Genomic DNA, 23,925 nt, shown 5'->3' on the forward strand with positions numbered 1-23,925 from the left:
CCACAGCTATTCCCAGTTCTGCCTCTGTGATGGAACACAGTGTGTGATGTCTTTTATTAGCAGTTTCTCCTTCCGCCCGTTGCCTCACTTTTTAATGGCTCCCACTCTAATGAAACCCAGATGTAGCATCGCGGCCCTACGTTTACGCCGGGCAATGTTTGTTTTTTATTTTTTCCACCTTTGCATGTGCACTAAATAAAATAATCTCCAACGTAACCCAGCTTTATTCACAAAGCTGAATTTAATCAGTCGAAGAGGATGTCCAAGATGGGCCTACGTTGTCCGCCGTGCCACCGTGTTTCTGTTCCTCCCAGCAAACCGCCGCGTCACCTGATGTTTACCACATGTAGGATAAACATCCACTAAGAATGTATTTATTCCTACCAGAAAAGGAACAGCTGAATCAAGTGGCCACATGGCCATAAGCTGCCAAGATTTTCCTGTTGAAAAGATTATAAAAAGGTATACACACCACCCCTCTCAATCTGATTCAGAATCCTTCCGATCGGGCTAGTCTATCCTGATTGAGGCCTTTTAATTCAGACTGGGCTATTAATATTAGTGTCCACGCTGAAAATGTGGTGAGAACCTTCACTGTGTTTCTACCAGCAGTGGATTTATAATTCCACATAAGGATCGTTTTCCTAAATTACTGACTTTAAAGATAGAAAAAATTCCTGTCGTTGTTGGCTCAAGGTGAAACTGCAGTGAACCTTTTTCACGAGAGAGACGCCCACAAACCAAAGACACACCGATAAGATACTTTTGATCTATTGGCTGACCCGAAGGAGCTACCTGGGAGGTCGAAAGTCCCATCTCATGCTTATTCAAAGATAAGGCTGAAATGAGATACCATTATCAGACCGTGCTCCTTGGCAGGTGGAGGACTCCACTGTTGCAAAACTGGCCTGTGTTGTTTTGCCAAGTTTCCTTTGCCTGCCACCTTTGGGTGTTTTTGTGAGAGGCCGTGGACCTGACAGAAGCCACAGCGGGGCAGAAAGTCCATGCACTTACCTGAAGATTGAGTTGCAGTGCACAGTTTTAGTGTAATCAGCCGTCTGTCCGCTCATATCATTATCACTGTGACGGTGAGACTGGACAGAGTAGTGCTCTGGGCTGTCTTTGCATGAATAGACCTTATCCATACATTTGCAGGCTTGCTCTGTCCTTGGCATGTCAGCTGATTTTACTTTAAATAGCGGTAGTGTGAATGACACTCAGTCATTGTGTGCTATTGTTCGAGGAAGTGAGATTAAACAGATATCATAGAGTGGTCAGTGTTTCTGTTTGACTGACGGCAGAACAGCCCAGTAAGCAAATATTGCACACTATTCCACATTCATTTATTTGAAGGTGGCGTGCATATGCTTTGCTGTAGTTTCATATTTAGATCAGTTTCCTTTTGAGGGGAGGTTCGCAGCCCACTGCTCTCTCCATGATGTCGCTGCAGGACTAGAAGCAGTGTTTTCGTAGGAAACTGAATCATCTAGTTTGACTCGCCTTAATACACACTGCCTGGCCAAAACAAAAGTCGCCACCTGGATTTAACTAACCAAATATGTACGGGCCTCCTATTGGATAATTACTGCGTGGGTGATTATCTTTAAGCTGGCAACAAGTTATTTAACTCCAACTGATGCAATGAGTAGCTTTTCATTTCTCAAACAACCACGTTGAAAGACACATCCTGTGATCATGGGAAAGATGTTAGTCTGTTTGATAAGGGTCAAATCATTGGCATGCATCAAGTAGAGAAAACATCTAACTAGACTGAAGAAACTTAGAGGAAGAAATGAGGTCGAAAAAAAATCCTGATTGATCGTGACCGGCGATTACTTAAACGTTTGATGAAATCAAATCGAAGAGCTCAGGGCTGTGTTTGATAGTGAAAGTAAGAACATTTCCACACGTACAATGTGAAGGGAACTCAAGGGCTTGGGACTGAACAGCTGTGTAGCCTTAAGAAAACCACTGATCAGTGAGGCTAACCGGAAAAAACGGCTTCTATTTGCGAGGGAGCATAAAGATTGGACTCTGGAGCAATGGAAGAAGGTCATGTGGTCTGATGAGTCCAGATTTACCGTGTTCCTGAGTGATGGGGGCATCAGGGTAAGAAGAGAGGCAGATGAAGTGATGCACCCATCATGCCTAGTGCCTACTGTACAAGCCTACTGCTATGATCTGGGGTTGCTGCAGTTGCTCAGGTCTAGGTTCAGGAACATTATGTGTCCAAAGAATGAGGTCAGCTGACTACCTGAATATACTGAATGACCAGGTTATTCCATCAATGGATTTTTTCTTCTCTGATGTTCACGGGCATATTCCAAGATGACAATGCCAGGATTCATGGGGCTCAAATTGTGAAAGAGTTGTTCAGGGAGCATGAGACATTATTTTCACACATGGATTGGCCACCACAGAGTCCAGACCTTAACCCCATTGAGAATCTTTGGGATGTGCTGGAGAAGGCTTTGCACAGTGGTCAGACTCTCCCATCATCAATACAAGATCACGACACTGGATGGAAATAAATCTGGTGACATTAAAGGAGCTTATCGAAACAATGCCACAGCAAATGTGTGCTGTAATCAAAGCTAAAGGTGAAATAGTTTTTTTGGTGGCGACTTCTTTTTTGGCCAGGCAGTGTATATATACAATTTTGTGGTGCCTCTGGCTACAAAGGTTTAGCTATAAAATCTTTTAACCTGTGCCAGCGGTTGCAGCCTCGTATGCCAAATACAGAACTTGTTTTTTTTAGCTCTCTGCTCTCTCTTGTTCTCAATGTTTGACTGCCTCCTGAAACGTTTTTAATCTCTGCTTTTTCCTCTCTTCACGTCTATCTGACTAATCTTTCCGTCTCTGCTTGCTCGCGTTACTGTGATCTCTCCCAGAGTGCTTCTGTGGTATGTTGCTCGTCGGTGTGATACCCTCCCCGCCCCCACCCATATTTCTGCGAGCTCTTTATTGTTTTAATGACAGCCATCTGGATTAGGACCAGACACCTCCTCCGGCCAGAAAACTGGTTGCCGAAGCCGCCGTGTCAGCGTGGCAAATGAGCTCCTTTAGAGCGCTGTTGTTGGCTCTGAGTACGTACTGTATATGTATACTGATGCTTGTGTCAACTCTGTCTCCCCCTCCACCCACGCAAACACACGCATATCTCAGATGCCGAAGCAAGAAGTTCGACTACCGACGTTTACCTACCACATCTGTGATCATAGCGTTCTACAACGAGGCCTGGTCCACCTTGCTGAGGACTATCCACAGCGTGCTGGAGACCACACCTGCCATCCTGCTGAAAGAGATCATCCTCATTGATGACTACAGCGACAGAGGTCTGAGACTTAGCCATGTGTTTCTTTTTTTTTTTTTTTTGCCTCTAATGTGGGGATCAAAGACAGCTGACGGTGCTGGCCTAGCTCAGTAAAGCAGATATCGAATGTACAGAAAAAAGATACCATCTGTGGTGAATAGTAAATGCGTCTGGATGTATTCCAGGAACAATTAGATATACATCTTCTCTGACAGGTTGGGACACATTTCATTATGCTTAACTGACAGGACAACAAAGGAAGGTCGTTGTCCCAGCGCTGCATTTAGTCACCGGCTTTTTGATTGTTTTCATTTGTGGAATACACTCGTGAATGATACCACTTGGTTTCAGAAACTGGATATAGGAGCAGCTTGATGTCTTAATGGAATTAGTATTCGGTCCCTACTAGTCTCATGTAGTAGACGTTACGCCATAACGATGACTTCAGTGAGCCCTGAGCTGCCGCGACATCCTTTCCTCTCCTCTAACCGCCCCGACCAAATGGAATGCAAGACACGCCACTCCCGAACCAGAGCCACACAGACAGCTACCGGACAGCATTTAGTTATAAGCCGGTTGAACAGGGTCCCGCATACCAAGCCTTGTTTGTACCTCCTTTGCTAATGAGTAAGTCACCGGTTCATCAGCAAAGGTTTTAATGTAAGCACACGATCAAATGCACGAATCGGTTGATCTGATATCAGCTTTGACTCAAACCGCTCAACCCACATGATGAATCTTGTAATAAAGGGGTATGATTCCAAATTCACTCAAGGACTAGTGCTCATCTCTGCAGTCTGACTAATCAGCCCAGCACCAGTGACAGAGATATAAAGTTAGTGACCAGATGGTGGAGGAAATCTGGGCCTCTGGCTAGATTTAAATACAATTTTTTGTCAAAAGTGGCCAGAGATACAGCTACAAATGGAAGCAAGCAGGCACTTTCTTTTGCTAATTTAATCATTTCATAAGATTTTGAAGTGTTTCGTTCAACTTGTTTTGATATTTTCGGCCGCTCTAGTTGGCGTTGAATTTTTTTGGTCAAAATAGAGAAAAGAAACTTGAATATTAGACTTAAATTAGTCGACACAGCTACAAATGGTTGTCGCTTCATGTTTGCGTCATTGAAAATAGGCTCTTTAGTTCTTAAACTGAATCATTTTAAAAACACTTTGAAGTGGCTGTTTCAGTCGACTTGTTTTTTGCCCCGCTAGTATCCAAAAAAACAACCATTAATCCATCTTATTTAACAAAAGAGTGGATTTGTGTGAAGGGTTAATGACATAAGCGTTTGTGTGTGCATTGTGAAAAACAGGCTACCTGAAATCCAAGCTAGCTGAATACGTCAGTAATCTGAAACGCGTGCGCCTCATCCGCACCAACGGGAGGGAGGGACTGGTCCGGGCGCGTCTCATTGGCGCCACCTATGCCACGGGTGATGTGCTGACGTTTCTCGACTGCCACTGTGAGTGCGTCCCAGGCTGGATAGAGCCTCTGCTGGAAAGGTGACTAAATTAGATGCTTCTGTGTATTTAAAACTGAAAAAATAAGTTAGGAAATGACCAAGAATGGCGTCCGAACAATGTGTCCCACTTCACCCGACTACCTGCTTCATCTTTAGGATCGCTGAGAATGCGAGTACCATCGTGTGCCCCGTGATCGACACCATTGACTGGAACACCTTTGAGTTTTACATGCAAACAGACGAGCCGATGATCGGAGGATTTGACTGGAGGCTCACCTTTCAGTGGCACTCTGTCCCCAAAGTGGAACGCCAGAGGCGCAAGTCTCGCATTGACCCCATCAGGTAACTGTCTCCTCAGATGAGAGATCGACTTAACAGGCTGGCACACACACCGATCTACTGTCAAGCTTGTAACACAGCTTTGCATATCCCATTACTTGCTTATTATATGCAACTTTTATTACCACCTTACTCAGGGAGGTCAATTGTAGTTGCTGTTATCTTAACATGGCCATAATGAAATCATGATCATCTTCTATTCTCACAGGTCTCCTACCATGGCGGGTGGCTTATTTGCTGTGAGCAAGGCCTACTTTGAGTACCTTGGCACATATGACACAGGCATGGAGGTGTGGGGAGGAGAGAACCTGGAGCTCTCCTTCAGGGTGAGTTCAGTTTTCCGTCAGAGAGGATCACAGAGCACCACTTAGGAATATGAGACCAGCTTTTAAAAGTACTAAGAAAGAGTGGCTAATCTAACTTGGTCCGGTACCAAATCTTCTGTTTTCAGACCACTGGCTCAGCTCGTTTGTTACTGCGATAAAGACTGAAGAGGAAAGAGGTTTATTGGCATCTTATTGCCAGAGGGACTGCTTTCGTAGGCCCTGATTCATTAATCTAACAGCTAACAGTCAGTGCGCCGTCGCTGCGAGGGAGACATGTGTCAGTGTCAGATCACAGGCAACCACGGCATCTGAAACTGCACCCGGATACCTTGTGTTGTGACGTCGGTGTGGCTTTTCACTTGTCTGCGTCAATCAGATTGGCACAAGTTTTCGGACGCGTGTAGGCCCGGGGCAGGAGCAGGCAAGGATAGGCAACGCAAATTGGGCGTGGGTAGGACTGGTTGTGTGTGTGTGTGTGTGTGGGTGTGTGTGTGTGTGTGTGTGTTTGGTTGCAGCGCGTGGACGAACGGGCTGCTCCCCTGAGTGATGTGTTATGCATGTGGAAACTAAAAGGCCTCTCACTGGGACTTTTCGGCATACATAATTTATGTTTAGCGAATTGGTTTTCAGGTCCGTTTTTTTGGAGTGCAAAAAAATAATGGTGCAGAGTAAGAAGCCCGGTGAATCAGAATGAAAAACATTGTCTGGTGATAGCGGTTTGGCTGCGGACAAATGATGTTGCCTTATGTTATTGGAACATAACTTAGCAACCCTTCTTATTTTTGTTTGTTTTGTCATTCCTATGCCAAAAGATTGAGCAGTTCTGCAATGTAAATAGCTGCCACGAACGCGAGCAGAAGCAGTTGCGCGACTCCCGAGGAGAAGGTCGAATTTCCATTATGAGATGGACGACAAAGGTGTTTGTTTGTTCAGAAAGGACGGCGTCACATCAGTCACCACAATGTGATTATCTTATTTGAATAAAGGAGCGTGTCCTTGCTCAAATAGATGTTTACGCTCACTGTCTGTGGACGTTGTACAAAAGATGTTAAACAGTGTAAACACCTTAGATAATGGTTCTTTTGAATCAGCAATATCAGCTATATATATAAAGTACTTGGACCGACACGCAAGAATTTTAATATTAATCGTCGCCCCCGTGAAGCTCTTCTGTGTATTGTGTAGATGCTAAAAAGGCGTCCAGTGAGTTGTGGTGCATTTGGCTGAGTCTGAGCAGACAGAATGCTCCCATACACCACCCTGTTATGCTCTGTCTGCAGTGAAATCAACAATAACTGGCAGCCCTGCAGGCTCAAGCCACAACAGACACATTTTTGATAAATGGTGCTTTGGGTTGCGATTGCCCCTCTTCCCGTCATTTTGATACAAGGTCTGTTTTTGTTTCATCAGCTCACTTCAGTGGTTTGTTTTTGGATGTTTTTGAGAACCGTGACCATCCATTTCTTTTTTTGAGAGCATTTTCTCAATGTATTTCCTCCTGATAATTAACGAGGAAACATGCACACCTAAGTCCTGGAGGGCGTCCTTGACTTGCTGCACGGTTCTGGAGTATTTTCTCGTCAGCATCCAAATGCTTTCGCTCACACTGACAAGACTCGTGCGCCTCCGCCTACTAGTCGTTTGCAGTTTTCTTTTATTATGTGTGTGCATGCTTTGGCAAGCGACTACCTCGTGTTATCCTTCGTATGTTTTTGCTTTTCCCCGCGTTGAAAGACTTCATCTCAATCTAAACGTCAACTCTCAATCGGTTCTTAGTCTCTTTTGTGCGTGAGCCAGCGCTGAAACGACACTCAGCTGCCCAAGTAACCTTGAGCGTCCGACTGCCTTTGAATCTCTGCAATTTGCGCACCGCGTGCCGGAAGATCTGTGCCTCAGTTCTTTCAGTATTCATGTGTTTTGGTGTTTTCATGTAGTAGTCTATAATCGTGCTTCAAACTGAATGAGCCGAAACACTGAGTCTGAATCTCTCCACATGTACAACAGCTCAGATACCTACAGTTTAAACTGAGCTCACCACTTGTTCCAGGACAATACAAATGGCAGTTAATGATAAGCATACTGTATCCGTGTCCTTCCTGTTTGCTTATCACAGTGTGTGTTTGTCATCGTGGCAGCACACGCTGAGAGAATGGATAGACGTCAGTGCGCCTCACAATTATCGCCCTGCTTCCAGTAGTTCAAAATTATTAATAATTCTTACATCTGTTTGAGGGCCCATACCGGAAATGTAAATATCTTATATAAAATAATTACTTGCATCTGTTTTGTAACAATAAAAAGGAGAAAGAGGGGAAAATACATATCATAATAATGTGAAATTAAATGAAAATCCAAAAGATGTCATCCATGGTATGCCGTGTGTCTGTCGCCCTCAGGTGTGGCAGTGTGGGGGGAGTCTGGAGATTCACCCCTGCTCTCACGTGGGCCACGTGTTCCCCAAAAAGGCCCCCTATGCGCGACCCAACTTCCTGCAGAACACCGTACGAGCCGCGGAGGTTTGGATGGACTCTTACAAGCAGCACTTTTACAACAGGAACCCCCCAGCCAAAAAGGTACGGAGTTTCTACACACAACATATGATCATACACTCTGTGCTTTACTAGGTTATAGTATGTGTGTGGGTGTGTGTGTGTGTGTGCACATGTGTATACTTCCCAAGTTCTGAGCATTGGGCGACATCAAAAATTCATGTATCTCAGTTTCGCCTAGCTGCAAAAAGTACATTATTAATGTCAGGGATCTTTGATCAAACAATATATTTCTTGGTCAGGGGGCAGATTGAACACAGAACAACCAAACCATCGCCAGCTCAAAATATGTTTTTCTGTTCTCGTGATATGTGAACAGACTGCGGTGAAAGAGCTATGGACATACTGTTTCTCTTCAGTGGTGAATCATATAATTTTTATAAAGTGCTCATATTGATTTTAGATATTCCGTATTTTTTTTTTTTGTAGTGGTAGAACAGATGGACACCCAGTTTAGGGATTTATTGTCAGTTTTTTTTTTGTATAAACTGCAGCAATAGTTTTCACAAAAGGATTAAAACCTCATCTAACCTTGTCTGTTTTTGCTAATTTGAGAATTTGCTTCCCTCCATTGTGTCCCAGCAGCCTTCTCTGGCTAGTCTGATGTTGAAACACTGGTTAGAGAACTTGTTTTATGACTGCAGAAGTTTGACGTAGGTATCTGCGTCGCCACGTTTTTTACACTCCACCTCCGTGTCAGTTATAAGCCGTGTGAACGTCCTGGACTTTGAGCAGCTTAAGGTGGAGTTCCACACGTTAGCAAACACACCTGTCTAAAGTATGTGAACGCACAACCAGCTGCTGGTCTGATTCCCGACACTCTCGCTGGACCCCCACACGTGTAATGTTCAGCTTTTGTATCCAGGATGTAAATATTAGCTTTTAGGAATATTTGCGGTCACGGTGTTGCTAAATGACTGTGTGCATGTTGTCGTGGCGGTGGAGGTGAAGAAATATTGTCATGTCCTGTAGGTGTGTTCGTGTTAGACTTTTCCCTCCTCTCCTGGCAATCGAGTGTGACCGGATTTTTTTATTTTTTTTTTACACACTCTCACGCATGACTCACGCATCGTGTGCTTACTTTACAGGAGTCCTACGGGGATATCTCAGAGCGCCTGGTGCTGAGGGAGAGGCTGAAATGCAACAGTTTTGACTGGTATCTGAAGAATATCTACCCCGATCTACACGTGCCTGAGGACAGGGAAGGCTGGCACGGGGCCGTACGTGTCTGCTAATCACACACTCTGAATCTGAATTTCACGATTCATCCCGTTAGTGCAGCGTTTTTGCAAAGCACACAAAGAGATGGTTGTGTCCTTTTTCCTAATCCCCTCTATACTGATTCTGAATCTGGGTATTGGGCTGGGGAATGATATGGGAATATCCTGGTGAAAGTGAGAAGGCTGGACTAAGACAAACAAAGGCTTTGAAACCCGTTTGGACCGGGCTCAAGCCCATTACAGTCCGGCCACTCTGTGGGGTATTCCATTGTAAAAAGGTGTTCACAGAATTCTTGGTTGCTTAGATAAATAATTAGATTTCAGCCACGACAGTGTAACCATAGTGTCTGAATATTAAAAAAAAAAAAAAAACTCCCTGAAAGATTTCCTCTTCTGCCTTAATATTCAAAAATCCATCCTCTGTATGCACGCTTACAGAGCAGACACACAGAGGCAGGACCCTGAAATTGCAGCATTTTTTAGAGGGAGGATTATTGACGTTTTCAAATGAAAGCTTTAGAAAGCAAAATTCATTTCTTACTGATTAATAGGTGTGCGTTGGTGTGGAAAATAAGCAAACAGCAGGCAGAAATCTGCTTTCGCTTCCCAGGTGATTTTTCGGATCCTGTCTTTGAATGAGCCAGCTTCAGTTCAGCCTTCCAGTTTGACCCGCCTAAGCTGAATGAAACTCCTCGCAGGAAGCGCCACAGTTTCATAAATATGTTTATTGTTCTCTTCCCTCCAGGTGCGTAGCTTGGGGATATCTTCGGAGTGTCTTGATTACAATTCTCCAGAGCACAATCCCACAGGTGCCCACATTTCTCTGTTTGGCTGCCACGGCCAGGGAGGCAACCAGGTACGTGCGGCATTACAGTACACGCAGAGCTCACTCCGGCGCTCTCCATCTCTCATCGTGCTCGCTCCCTTTTAACACAATCCCACGTCTGCTCTTGGCTCTGTGGGAGGTGTATCTTAAAATGTCAGCGCGCTCTCTCTCTGCTAACTCCTAAAATGGTTGATTCATACCAGAGAATTGCTCTCCGCTGGTGGGTCCGGCATGACTTGAATGCAGTGAAGGGTAAAACTAAATACGACGTCGCAGCCACGTACACCTGAAAAAAGCGGTGCAACTGAATCACGGCTGTGTTTATTCTGAAAGGCTGCCAGCTCCGGTGGTGTATGGTTTAGGAAGCAGCAGCTCATTTGTCTGTGAGTTTATATGTTTGACGTTGGAGACGGACAACAGGCGCGACTCTTTTCTGTCAATCTTCACTCCGCTTGATATCTCTGATTGCTTCGCATCAGGTGTCCTCGGCCACAAAAAGCACCACGTGTGACCAAAAATCAATGTTTGAATGGCTTCCCGGTGAAACAAAATCTCAAGGGCCCTCCGCCACCTCCCCCTCTCCCTCCCTCCCTCCCTCCCTTCCCTGGCCCAAATAAGAACCACGTTCCATTTAAAAGATACATGAGCCTCGCGGTGCAGAACGAATGGCACAGCCTGGGTAAATAAGTTTGAAGCCAGAGACAGTGGCCCAGAGTGAGTCTTTTATTAGAAACGGCCATTATGGGCCCCGATGCACCTGAAAGATATATGAGATGTGAAAAGGAGGGACGGGGAAGTATGAAGATTGATTACCTGACCCGCTGTTGCATCTTTTGTCCCACCGGGCCAGGTCGTTGAAATGACACCAGAGGGGAAGAGTTGGGTTTGTGTTGGTGTCTGTTTTGATTGATAGGGCCAGGGCCCCTGTCTTTACTGATGAGATCCCTCGGCACACTTGCGGTCGCACCATGCAACGCTAGCTTCGCCAACACATGATCCCAAAACAGAGGAAAAACATCCTGTAATGCTACCCGCACTGTTTGCCTAATTAAAAGTCTGTCTAAATATAGAGAGATGCTGCAATCCTTTCAAAACAATTAGAAAGGATTAGTAACTGTTTTAATCTCTTAGTCACAGCAGCAAAAAAAAACCAAACATTTTAATTGAAGAATAAATTGAGGCTTTCCTTCTGTTCCAGTACTTTGAATACACATCGCAGAAGGAGATTCGTTTCAACTCGGTGACCGAGCTGTGCGCCGAAGTGGTCGACGGGCAGATCTCCATCGGGATGAGGCACTGCCCTCACGACGGGGAGGTCAAGCCTCCGAGCATCATCTGGGAATTCAGACAGGTAAGGGGCTCACACAAGCACAAACCCAAATTTATTCATTATAAATTTTTTGCACAAAATCTAACCATCAACAACCCGCTTACAGGACGGGACCATCCACCATCCTCACTCAGACATGTGCGTGACGGCCTACCGCACATCGGAGGGCCGCACGGACGCCCAGATGAGGCGGTGCAAGCCAGGAGACCGAACCCAGCTGTGGAAGTTTGAGTGGTAGAAGGAGGAAGTTCTGAAAGGAGCAGGGAAACTCAAGTGACCTTCTGTGACCATAGTGCAATTACTACAGTGGATCTCTTGCCCGCTGCTCCCACTCCTCTCGCTCTCCAAGTGCGCACTCCGCTTGAATGGGATGGCATTGAAAAAGTCGCTCTAAGCCAACGAGTCAACCAGTTCAGTGCTTTTATATCCATATGGACGGCAACAAGTGCAGATTGGAGCAGAGAGAAGGACAATTGTATGTTGATGGAAACCAGCATTTTTTTTTTTTATTTTTATTTTTTTGCTTTTCCTTTCATCCAAGTGCCTCTGCAACCAAAATGGAGTACATTGCACACCTGAAGTGTCGTTATCGTTGTGTGTTCTTGCAGCAGCTTGAAAGCAGTGTAACTGATGTGGCTGTGCGGGGACGTGAAGAAGTGCCTTCAGAGAGAGAGAGAGGAGGTAGTTTCCTTGAAAAACTAGCTGCAAATACATGTTGCACTAGAGAATGTCACCTTAATGTGCAGTTGTTGTGCATGTTATTATTGTTAAATATTCACTATCAGTTGTTAACGCTGCTGAAAGAAGATGTGCCTGGAATGTAAGGTCAGCAGTGTTTTGCCCCAGACTAGTTACTTCCTAACAAGCTCCATCATGTGAGGGGAAAACAGGGAATAGAGCACCGTGGTCATACTAGACTGCTTCTCAATTCCATCTTATCTCAGTGGAGCGGGTTTCAAGGCAGAATACTGTCTGAACAAGACTTGAAGTGTTCATTAAGCACTTGAACTAAGTGCATTTTGCCCCAGAGGGTTCAGTGAACTGACAGGAATGTTGTAATCTATTCATCCCCTGTTGTGTAAAATTGAGAATACACCTTAATCCTCCTTTGCTATGCTTTTGAAAAACTGCCATCTTAAAAGAAAGGAAGAGAAAAAAAAACCTTGCGTGCCAAAATGAAATGGGATAGTGGATGTCAAAATGTGTTTAGAGCATTTGACATGCTAAAAACAAAACTGTCTGGATGAACTTGATTTTACTGAGTCACAGAAAGCCTCAAAAGAAGCATCTCCGTGCCGCTGTTTAGTTGAGACTCCTGTGTGTAAACTCTACTTGAAACTACGTCAAAAACGCTCCTGCTTTATTTTGCCCCCTCCCCTCCACTGAACTCCGCATTGGTGTTTCTACTGGGATTCAAGGACCAAGAGACTCGGTGTTAATGCTGTAGACACGTTTGGTGAATAGCAGCTATTCACCTACCGCCTATTTGCTCAAGAGACTGATTGTCGCTGAGCATGTTTGGTCTCTGTGGCCCTTTGAATTCATGAACATGAGGTATTCATACTGATCAATGGATACAGTACAGTAGATAAACACGTAAGACGACTCCAATTTAGTGTAACCTTTGTGAATAATGTTTGGCTTAAGGGACCGAGGGAAACGGTGACAATGCGCCTCTAAAACTACTGATAATGCAAAAGGGAGGGTGATTACTTGATATGAAGAAGAAGAAAGGAGGTGTTTAACTGGGATGAATATTAAAAAAAATAAAAAAAAGATTAGAGCTGTTGGGATGATTGAAAGAATAATAAAAAAATATAACCACAAGTACATGTTTTTGTGGTGTTTTTACTGCCTCTGGTACACGCGCACAATTTTGCAAAAAATGCTGTAACTCAAAGATGACTTGTTATTGTGCCAGGATTTGAGAAACAACATGAAATTAGTTTTTGAATTTGCCAAAGACTGGGAATCTGCCCAAGGCCCCGGCCCTGCACTGCTCATGTCATTTAAGCGTGGATAACAGCATTCATAGTCGTGTGGCGCCACCTACTGGAAGCAAAGCAAATAACACTCACTGCAGCTGTCGAGCCACAGGCAAGAAAAAGAGAAGCATTCTGATTCTGATAGTAGAGATAGTGGTGCATTGAGACCAAATGGAGTGGAATTACACTCATGGTTTAACTTTTTAACCACAATGCTCGTTGTCTTTGCGTCTATGGGCTAAGAAAATGATTGCACACACAAAATACATTAATAAAAACATATGAAGGCCAAATATTGCTACTCAGTCTATTTTAATCAGAGCAAGTCAGATTTTATACAGTTCTTATTTTAATATTTCAACATTTTAAAGAATTTACAAAGAATTTACAAACCCTAAAACACAATTACATACCAGGACGCACCTACACACCTTGATTCAAACACTAAGAAGATGTACAGGGAAAGAACAATACACACAAGATACGTAAAGCGTGACGAGACACAGCAATGAATTCAAGTCACTCCTGTTACTCGAAGCTTGTGGTTGCTCAATAGCAGCTTCCAAGTTTCTGGGTTGAAAGAAATTCATTAACAAAACAAATCTGAGGAGTGGCCAACAGGTTCTACCGCATATTATAATAGAAATGTCGATGAAAGTTCAGATGAACTTAATTCCATCATCTTGCTGTATGTGATAAAGCTTTTTAACTTTGCATCAATAAATTCTTCAAGTTGATAATTTTTTTTATCATTATATGCATTTCCATCATCGACAAATTCATTTATTAATTAAAAAAAGCTGCTGATCTGGAATAAATGTTTCCTTTTCCACATGAGACAAATACTTTCCCATAGTGGCGTGACAACAGAAACTACCAACTGTTCTATTTTCCTGATGCACCAAATATCTGTTGCATGGAAAAAGTTATCCATCATCCTGTCCTAAATGAAAACCCCCTCATGCATCCACACAGATATTGTGCCTCTGACAGACACGACAAGCCCAGTGTGCCGTGATATATTACAACACTCCGGATGACTTGTTGCCTTCCCCTGTCTCTTTGTAGTTTTCACAATATGGGTACTCGATCAAACAGTATGCCACTCAAATTACCTTCTCGCCTTGAATGATCGCCTTAATTATTTAGCACTTTAATTTGCTTAAACATACGTTTTGTGTCAGATTTCATCTTTGGTGTCAAGAGTTTTCATATCAGTTTCATATGAGGGACAACAGGCCGTATATGAAAGGTAAATCATTTGGGTACTGGGTTTGCCCGGGGTCACTAAAGCAGTTTTAGAATTATAATATGGGACAGTTAAAGGTGAGTTTTGAGGATTAATGAGTTTTGAAGTAGGTAAAATGAAATGGACGTGTTATTAATATCAGCAAACAAAATATTTAAGGGCGGAACAATGTTAACCAAACGTTAATCAGTCACATGCTCAAACCTGGGTACTAGGACATGGCTCCCGGAAGTAGTCATTAAACTGACTGTCTGTATAAGGTTTACAGTTTTACTGCTTGCGCCTCCACTTGAGATAAATTCGAGTAAACTTTATCTTCCAAGTCACAGAAGGCACTCCTGTAAAACCGGATCTTCCTTCAAGTTAAAAGTTGTTGTTTTGTTTTTTTTGTATTTTTTATTTTTTTTTGTAAATGAAGTCATCTTCGGAAATTAGTTGTGAAAAACGTAAATAAATGAATAAAAAATAAAGAGGACGGTGCCTTATATTTATTTATGTACCTTATCACGATCAACACGGTCTTGATGAATCGTTTTTTTGTTTTTTGCCTACTGCACTAAAATACAAGGAAATTGACTGATTAATTTAAGGACAGTGAATAAATTTGATTACATTACAAAAAATACGTTATTTCATGACCTCTATTTTGCTTCGGATAAGCAATAGCTATATGACTTATAAGAATGACTTTTGTGATACTTTTATGATTTATAAGAAAGAAAAATCCCAGCATGGATTATGCTATTTTGTTTTTTGTTGTGTGTTTAACTGTGTTCAAGTATGATTTAAAAAGCAGGTCCCTGACTTTTATTTTGATATTCATAAACCGGAAGCGTAGTTGCTAGCTCGGCTAGTTTAATCGTTGACTTCAAATCAAGTTCAAGTAGCGTGGAGGTCCAGTTAGTCCAGTTTATCCCCATTCACCGTTTGTGTTATTATTATTTATTTTTTTTGTAGGTGTGTTAGGCAGTTGTTTTAACAAACAATTTAGTCTTGCGGAGGAGGCGAAGTGTGTGCGTTTAATTAAACTTTCCTCGCTGAAAAGTAACCGAAATAACGGTCTGGGGCTTTTTGATTTGACCTAGTTGTGTTATGTCTCGTGCAGGTTAGGTAGCTAACTAATCCGAAGAGATATCTGTTAGATAATCCGAGTTTGTTAATCCTTTCCCACTCCTCCAGCACGCAGTTAAAGACAGCAGTTAAGGAAGGAGTGTTCGCGAAGAGAAACACTTCAGAGGTTCCGCCTAAGTTGGTAGCTGGGAGTTCGCCCCTGAGAAGCAACTTGAGATAAACATCAGGACATTAACTTGGAAAGTATGCAGGACGCTCACTAAGTAGTGGTGGATGCGGAAACGCGACGAGGCTGGTGAAAGTGAAAAGCTCACTTTGCCAGCGTAGTTCCAGCGGAGTGTTGCCACCCAGGGCATGAAACCTGGACACCACTTTGCAAAGGAAACGACGCGATGGCAGCATACGGAAGAAGGACTCGACCCAAGTTACTTTTTTTCCTCTTTGGTGCCACTTTAGTGGGCTATCTCATATTTTCCAAACACAACTCCGGACAAGCGAGCGGGGCAAATCGGCGAGATGCCCCTGGTTTGAGCGAGGTGGACAACGAGCAGCTCAAGAAGCCCGTCTACGAGAAGCCTCCCTTGGATTTAAATGCCCTGGGAGAAATGGGGAGAGCCGTGAAACTGACTTTGAACGCAGAGGAGAGAAAAAAAGAAGAGGAAGCTCTGAATGCTCACCAGGTCAACATTTATGTCAGTGATAAAGTGTCTCTGCACCGCAGGCTGCCAGAGAGATGGAACCCACTGTGAGTAACAGCTTGAGTAGTGTCAACCATTAAAACACATAACACTATTGTCATCCACTAATAAAGTTTAGAGGGGATTTAGGCAGTTTGAATATCCCAGCAAACTCAGTTCAGAAAATGTCACAATGTTGGTTCTTAAAGTAGTTAGTTATAAGCTTTTGAGGTGGAGTAATAACTGCAGTTTGCCTTATCTTCACTTCTCTCGGTTATCAGAGGGTAATATAGGCTACAAGGTGTAAGCTTTTCACAGCCGGCTCATACCAAGATATAATTATGTAGTCTTATCCCAATTACTCAACCTCACCTCCGTCGCTTTGGTCTGTGTCCCAACACATGAACCCTCCTACACTGCAGCTGCAAAGAGCTGAAGTATGACTACAGGTCCTTACCAACAACCTCTGTGGTTATCGCCTTCTACAACGAGGCCTGGTCCACCCTGCTGAGGACCGTCCACAGCGTGCTGGAGACTTCCCCTGACATCCTGCTGAAGGAGGTGGTGCTGGTGGACGACTACAGCGACAGAGGTACGGGCACGGACGGGGGAGACTTGATGGACAAGGAGGGGGTGGGTGTGGACTGGGGGGGATGGCAGGCTGACAGTCATATAAGGTTAGGTGTGCACATATGGAAGTACACGGGCAGAGGCAGTCACTGGTCTGTAAGGTGAATAGAGGGAGGAGGACTGACTGATATGTCAGCAATTTAGTAAGTTAAACAGATACAGGAAGGCAGTAACAGGATATGAAAACTAGGATATAGATAAAGGAGACACCTTACTCAGAGGCTGTCAGTCTCACATGAATGAATGTATTTTTACTTTCCATATGAATAAGGAAATAATGTAAAAATAATTAGTAAATGTTATAAAATGACTGGTCTCGTGGAAGGTTGTATCAATTCTTAATCTCGTGGTCACATGTCGAACAGGAAAATGAGACAGAATTTGCAGCCTGTTTAACGATGAACTAAAGCAGGATGCGTTTTCAGTTTGCCCTAGCTGAAGTCGTCCAGTGTTTTCCGTACTCAGACTACATGCTGCTGAGACACTAAGGGAGTGGTTCTAATATAAATGAAGCAACGTCTGCCTCTCCCTCTGCCTTTGGTTACATACATGATTGAACAACAAACCAGTCACACATCGTTTCCAGTCAGTCCTTTAGTTTCTTCTATTGTGCTTTTGTTTATTTTTTAGTTTAGTGTGACAAATGTAACGTATCTCAATCCAGTTTATACGCACAGATAATAACCAGTTTTACGATGCTTTCTTTTTATCTGGTTGATTACTTGAAGCTCACTTGAAGGAGCCACTGGAAAGGTACATCTCAGGTCTGAGGAAGGTGCGTCTGATACGAGCCACAAAGAGGGAAGGTCTAGTGCGGGCTCGGTTGCTCGGAGCGTCCATTTCCACGGGTGATGTGCTGACCTTCCTGGATTGTCATTGCGAGTGTCATGAAGGCTGGTTAGAGCCCCTGCTCCACAGGTGAGAAAAAACACTCATCGGTGAAAGAACTCCTTCCCCCCGGAGTATTGTGCCAAAGTGTGGCCTTTAGAAAGACTGTCTTTTTGTCCACCTGTTACAGAGTGGAGTGCTGAATCTCTACCAGGCACCTGCTGGAACACGCTTCTGCAGCTGACTCAATAGCTCAATACTCATTTATTTATTTTTTTCAAGCAGGGGCAACAGAAAGAGCTTACACGGACATTTGAGATGAACAAATTGCTTGCTTTGTAGCACTGCTTCCCCCTGTCAACAACCTTTCTCTCCCTTCTCCGCAAGGATCAAAGAGGAGCCGACGGCTGTGGTGTGCCCCGTCATTGACGTGATAGACTGGAACACCTTCCAGTATTTAGGCAACTCTGGAGAACCTCAAATTGGGGGGTTCGATTGGCGGTTGGTCTTTACTTGGCATCCTGTTCCAGATTATGAGCAGAAACGCCGTCGCTCACCCACTGATGTCATCAGGTGTGTTTTTTTTATCACCCAAACAAATTCCATGCAAATATTTGTTAAAAAAAAAAACATTTGAGGACAGTCAGTGCATTGTTATTCGTATTAAACCCTGAGCTTACATATCATTCTTCATCCTCAGATCGTTATATCTGTCTTATCAGGCTGGTCATAGTTAATACAATCCTGTTTAATTATTGCCTAATTTGATTTTTGTTTTTTGCCAGGTCTCCTACTATGGCAGGTGGGCTGTTTTCTGTAGGCAAGAACTACTTCCATTACCTGGGGACATATGACACAGGAATGGAGGTGTGGGGAGGAGAGAACCTTGAGTTTTCCTTCAGGGTAAGAATTTGTGGGTCTGTGTATATTTTCATACACGTATTCAGTTTATGTTTGTACTAGCCCCTAGCTTTATGCAAGATAGGCACAGTGAACATACTACGTCCATACTGACATGAAAATGTTCACTACTTTCAGCACTAACGAGGCAACCAGGTCTGATTTACACTGACCAAGGCCCATATGACAACTCACAACCACAATGAAAGCTTTTCACAAAACAACCAGTGGAAGCAAGCCAGAGAACTTAATGCTTTAATTGCAGTGAAGAATTCGATCATCCCTTTTCTGCTATAACCAAATTCCCCAAAGGGAAGAAACCAAAAATATTTCTTGCTAACAACAAAACAGCTTTTCTGTTTCCAAGTTCCCTTTACAACAAGGCCGTGCTTTGTGTTGCCTGATTGAATCATGGCCGAGAGGCTAACCAAATCCTCATGGTGGTGTTGTTGATGTGCGTTAGATTTGGCAGTGTGGGGGCAGCCTGGAGATCCACCCATGCTCCCACGTGGGTCATGTGTTCCCTAAAAAGGCCCCTTACTCACGGAGCAAAGCGTTGGCAAACAGCGTGAGAGCGGCTGAGGTCTGGATGGATGAATACAAGGAGGTCTACTACCATCGAAGCCCCCACGCACGGCTGGTGAGTGTGCACAGATGGTGTGAGTGTGTGTATGTTTAAGTGGTATCAAACCAGAACTGTTCTTCGAGCAGGCATTGTGGCATATTTAATGACTGTTTTATGTAACATTGTGAAGGCTGCGTATTCCTTGCCTTGCCTTGATTTCACCAACACACGCTCTTGCAAAATACACACACCTGTACTAACACTGCTGTCCCACTGTGCTGTGAAAGCTCCCCTGATTAAGTGACACTTGGGATACATGAGCGGCAGACACCCAAGGTGACAGGGGAGTCAGGGCATTCCGGTGTGTGATTACCGCCTTTCCATGTCACTTGGTGCCATTGGGTGTCACCCATCTGTCCTTGACAGGGTGAGAGCAGTGCAAACCCATGGGGTGCCCTGCCGTGTTTGTGCGTGCGTGTGCGGGCCAGTGTGTGACAGTGTAGTTAAGAGGAGAAGCTCTCTAAACACAGATCAGGTCTCCAATCTCCCTGAGAGAAGGTAGCCCTGCCAAAAGGTAATCTATTAAGGCCTCCAACCGAGCACTGCTGCCGCTCCTTTTTTTGATTTGCGGGTCGATACGCATTCATACAAAAATATATGTTTTTATTTTCATGATGTCATTTTCCAGCTTTTAAGCTTTATTTCACATTTCATCATTTTCGTTATTTTATTCCGACACTTCCACAACTTTGATGAGTTTTAGATACCCAGAATAGTAATACTTAATTCTTAATCTCTGTTGTAATTTAGTCCCCAAACAAAGTGGTTCCAAGCTTATGAGCGAGATAACTCGTCTGATACATTTGAGGTTAATTTTTAACGTGTCCTTTCCCTGTTGGTCTGACAGCCGACAGCACTGTCACCTCATAGAGTTGGGTTACATTGGGGTTTGCAGGGTGACAGATCACTGAAACTGTCAAGTTGATGAGTTACCCGTCAGTCCATGTTAGTTATGTTTACAACTCTTGATTAATTAGTTATAAGCCAGTGTTCAACCTAGATACACTAGATTCGGAGTGCTGTAAGTTTACCCACATTAGACTGGCTTCTAGTTGCTCCTTTAGGTTTGATTCAATTACCCTTTATTGATCCATAGACAAAATTCTGACTGGGCTTACTTACCGTCACCATGTCTCCTAACTGGCACCTGTCCTGTGGTATACTAGATTTACCTGTCTTGCGAATCATTGTTCTTCTGCATATTGTGGTTAGTGTGTCAACTATTGTTGCGTGACTCTTAAACTATGTACACATCACCATTCTTTAACCAGCACCTAGTGTAAGTGTGGCTCTCTGTTAAAAGGTGTGTTTGTTTTAAGGTGTGGCGTTCCTTGAAATCTGTTCTAATGGTGCTATTGTTTTTTTTAGCATAGTGCATTACAATGAATACACAGCAGCTGTCAGATGTTGACTTTATCGAGTGTTCACACATGTTTGAGGATAAGATGCCAGCTTGATTGCATTTTAATATCTATCCGTAGCAACTCTGTTCTCGTTAATGCTGAGGCAGAAAGGTGAAGCTAAAATAATGAGGTGGCGCTGTCATTTGCCGTCTTTGTTTCCAGGAGGCCTTTGGAGACGTGACAGAGCGGAAGAAGCTTAGAGAGAAGCTGGGCTGTAAGAACTTCAGGTGGTATCTGGATAATGTTTACCCCGATATTTACGTCCCACAAGATCGGCCGGGCATGTTTGGAATGGTGAGCGGAAGTGACCAATGAACATTAGACTTTGATACACAGTTTTTTCACTTTGGTTGCTTTTAATGTGAGCTGTGCAGACTAGAGACATATTTAACTATAAAATACATTCTGGCATTCAGCCTAATGATTAAGAAAAGATTGATTGATGGTGTTGTTTTTGCCAGTTGAAGAACCGGGGCAAGACAAACTACTGCTTTGACTACAACCCTAAAGATGACCACAACATGGTTGGCCAGAGAGTCACCCTTTACCCGTGTCATGGCATGGGTCAAAACCAGGTAAGGGATATCAGTCTTACAGGCCAGAAAAAAATTAAGTGTTCTTTCTCTTAAAATCACAAAACTATAATATGTATAAAAAAAAAAAAAACACCTTAAAATTTGGATGTACATCTCAACCAGTCAGTCAAGTTGAAGGTCATTTTCATGTCTGTCTAGACTTGTATGAAATACTGTATGTAGGGAAGGCATGGGATGAATTTAATAACTGTTTCTGACACTATGATGTCACAGTGAAGCTGACCTTTGGGATATAAAATGTCATCACATCATTATATTATCCTGTTAGACATTAGTGTTAAATTCTGTATAAATTGCACATGAAATGTTAAGGTCAAAAATGGGCTTTGTGAGCTCGCAGTGGCCTTTGACCTCTGAACCTTTTGCCACCAAATTCTAATTAGTGCAAAAACTGAAGACATTCTCTCAAGGTGTTAGGATTAGGCTTAGCATTAGGTTACATAGTGATCTAGCTCATCAGCTGTCAAGGTGCACATTTACAGCTCTTGATCAATTGGTAATAAGACCGTGTAAAACCTAAAGTAAGTAAATTCAAAAAGCTGGTGTTTGCCCACTTTCTTTTTACTAATTTTCACCTCTGTAGTCTTGTGCATTCCAGACTGGCTTCTAATTGCTCCCTTAGGTTTGTCAATGACTTCTTACTGATCCATATACAGGATTGTCCTTGGACTCCTATTTACCCTTACCTTGCTTTTCATTGGCATCTGTACTTGTCCTCCGTTTAAGTCTTGTTGTTTCACTGGTCCTCAAGCTCCTCTGATGGTCCATACCGATCCCACTGAAAAATAGACTTGTTAAGAAAGTGGCCACAACGTCTTTTGTGAGGTGATACACAGTGATGCTTGAACACCAAATCTAATCAGTTCATCCTTTAATCCAAGTGAGAATTTGTGGCTGATTCTGTTTCGGTGTTCCTGAATATTGTGTTCACAAGAATGGGACGGGCCGACGGACCACCCCAAACCACAATGCAAATTTCTGGACTGTAAGAAGCAATGGCTAAATCCTTTGATTAGACCTGAATACAGTTCTTTCAAATTTAACTTTATAGTATCACACAATTTAACTTTGCTGCTGATGTTCTTTGAATACACTTCATGCAAGTGCACAAATACAAACCGCGACACTTGCAGCAGTCACAAACACAGCTTCAGCTCTTGCGCTCTGTTGAAGGTGATCAATGTCGGCCCTCAAGGAGGTGTTATTGGCTACTTAAAGCTTAACAAATCATTTCCATGACCATAGTAGTGTGTGCTTGCATTATACTTGCTCCGTGCCACTTTTCAAAGAAACCTTTACAAGCCACATTGATCTTTGAATTCAATATAATTGTTCTTTTACTCTAACCTTGAAATGTACTTCTCCCCCTGTTCTCCATCACATCCCATTTTTCAGTTACCTAACCAACAGCAATCATGATCATAAATAGCTACTTATATTTCCTCACAGTGAGGACCACGTTATGCTTGTACAAACTGGTTGTACAATTCTGGAAATCACAGGCTTGTTTGCCTTACGCAAATTCACAAAATGATAAGTTGGCGTTGCTGATACAAAGGGAGAGTGCATCTCCCCGATCTTTTTTCCTCTGTGGTTGTCAGTAATCTAGGAAGCACTGCGAAATTTAACATTGTTATTCCTGAACCCCACTGTGGCCACACACTGATCGTCTTTGTAGAGAATGGGCTCTGCAGTGCGTGTGCTGTCTGCCTCGTGAGGGTGCTCTGCATGGCCCACAATCACATTCCGTGCTTTCATTCATAGTCTGTGCACATGCTGGCAGTACCCGTGCGCACGTAGACAAACGCACACACGAACCATATCTTTGTACACTGTGTCCATTTGCTTTCTTGCTGCATATCCTTTTTCTACATTCATGTACAGCTTCCCTGATAGCGACTATGACATATTATGCTTGAAATTGTGCATACATATACTAAAATGCGATTATTTCTATTGGCTGAGCTGAAGTGAAAAACAAAAAAACTGTTGATGAAACTGTTTTCCTTTTTAAATTTTTAAGAGATTTGAATGGGAACTCAGACGTTTTTTCGTCTCTTTCTGCAGTTCTTTGAATACTCTGTGGACGGTGAGATATGTTATAACACAAGGGATCCCGCTGGGTGTGTTGTGGGTGACAGCGTCAGTACATACCTGACCATCCAGCTCTGCAAAAAACGAGGACAGCCCGTACCTGTGGACCAGAAGTTTGTCCTCCGAGAGGTAAGCTGGAATTTAAACTAAGAGCGGTAAAACGTGAACTAATACGGCAACTGGGGTTGTTGTCTGAGAGAGAAAAAGAAGTAGAACACGAATCAGTCCTTAAAACTCCTTTATTGCTCTGCATTATATATGACTTTCCCTCTAAAACCACCTCTAATCCTTTACAATATGGAACTATACTAAATCATGCCAAGCCAGCTTTTCTGAGACACTTCACAGGTGTTCAACACCAACTGTAAATCAGAGTACTAACAGTATTCACCACACAATGCTGAGAGTTGTTTAGTCTCTCCAAAAGATGGAATAGATGTGTGAGAGCTGGGAACTGAAATATAGCGGGAAGAAAAACAGAAATTGATGTTTTTGTAGT

General features: G+C 43.3%; 1 protein-coding gene across 1 annotated transcript in view; it reads left to right on the forward strand.

The window, feature by feature from the left end:
- The window catches only part of poc1bl (POC1 centriolar protein homolog B (Chlamydomonas), like), a 30,995-nt gene that overhangs the window by 3,771 nt on the left and 3,299 nt on the right, over positions 1-23,925 (forward strand). Inside the window, exons 3-20 of the mRNA XM_084562626.1 lie at positions 3,166-3,335; positions 4,629-4,818; positions 4,935-5,120; positions 5,326-5,443; positions 7,840-8,016; positions 9,081-9,212; positions 9,958-10,068; positions 11,237-11,389; positions 11,475-11,605; positions 15,996-16,418; positions 16,773-16,942; positions 17,709-17,898; positions 18,196-18,381; positions 18,594-18,711; positions 19,172-19,348; positions 20,899-21,030; positions 21,198-21,311; positions 23,400-23,555. Of these exons, the coding sequence (XP_084418752.1) occupies positions 3,166-3,335; positions 4,629-4,818; positions 4,935-5,120; positions 5,326-5,443; positions 7,840-8,016; positions 9,081-9,212; positions 9,958-10,068; positions 11,237-11,389; positions 11,475-11,605; positions 15,996-16,418; positions 16,773-16,942; positions 17,709-17,898; positions 18,196-18,381; positions 18,594-18,711; positions 19,172-19,348; positions 20,899-21,030; positions 21,198-21,311; positions 23,400-23,555 (3,034 nt within the window). The remainder of the gene's footprint in view (positions 1-3,165; positions 3,336-4,628; positions 4,819-4,934; positions 5,121-5,325; positions 5,444-7,839; positions 8,017-9,080; positions 9,213-9,957; positions 10,069-11,236; positions 11,390-11,474; positions 11,606-15,995; positions 16,419-16,772; positions 16,943-17,708; positions 17,899-18,195; positions 18,382-18,593; positions 18,712-19,171; positions 19,349-20,898; positions 21,031-21,197; positions 21,312-23,399; positions 23,556-23,925) is intronic.

This window comes from Chelon labrosus, assembly GCF_963514085.1.
Source record: "Chelon labrosus genome assembly, chromosome: 16".
Lineage (NCBI taxonomy): Eukaryota > Metazoa > Chordata > Actinopteri > Mugiliformes > Mugilidae > Chelon > Chelon labrosus.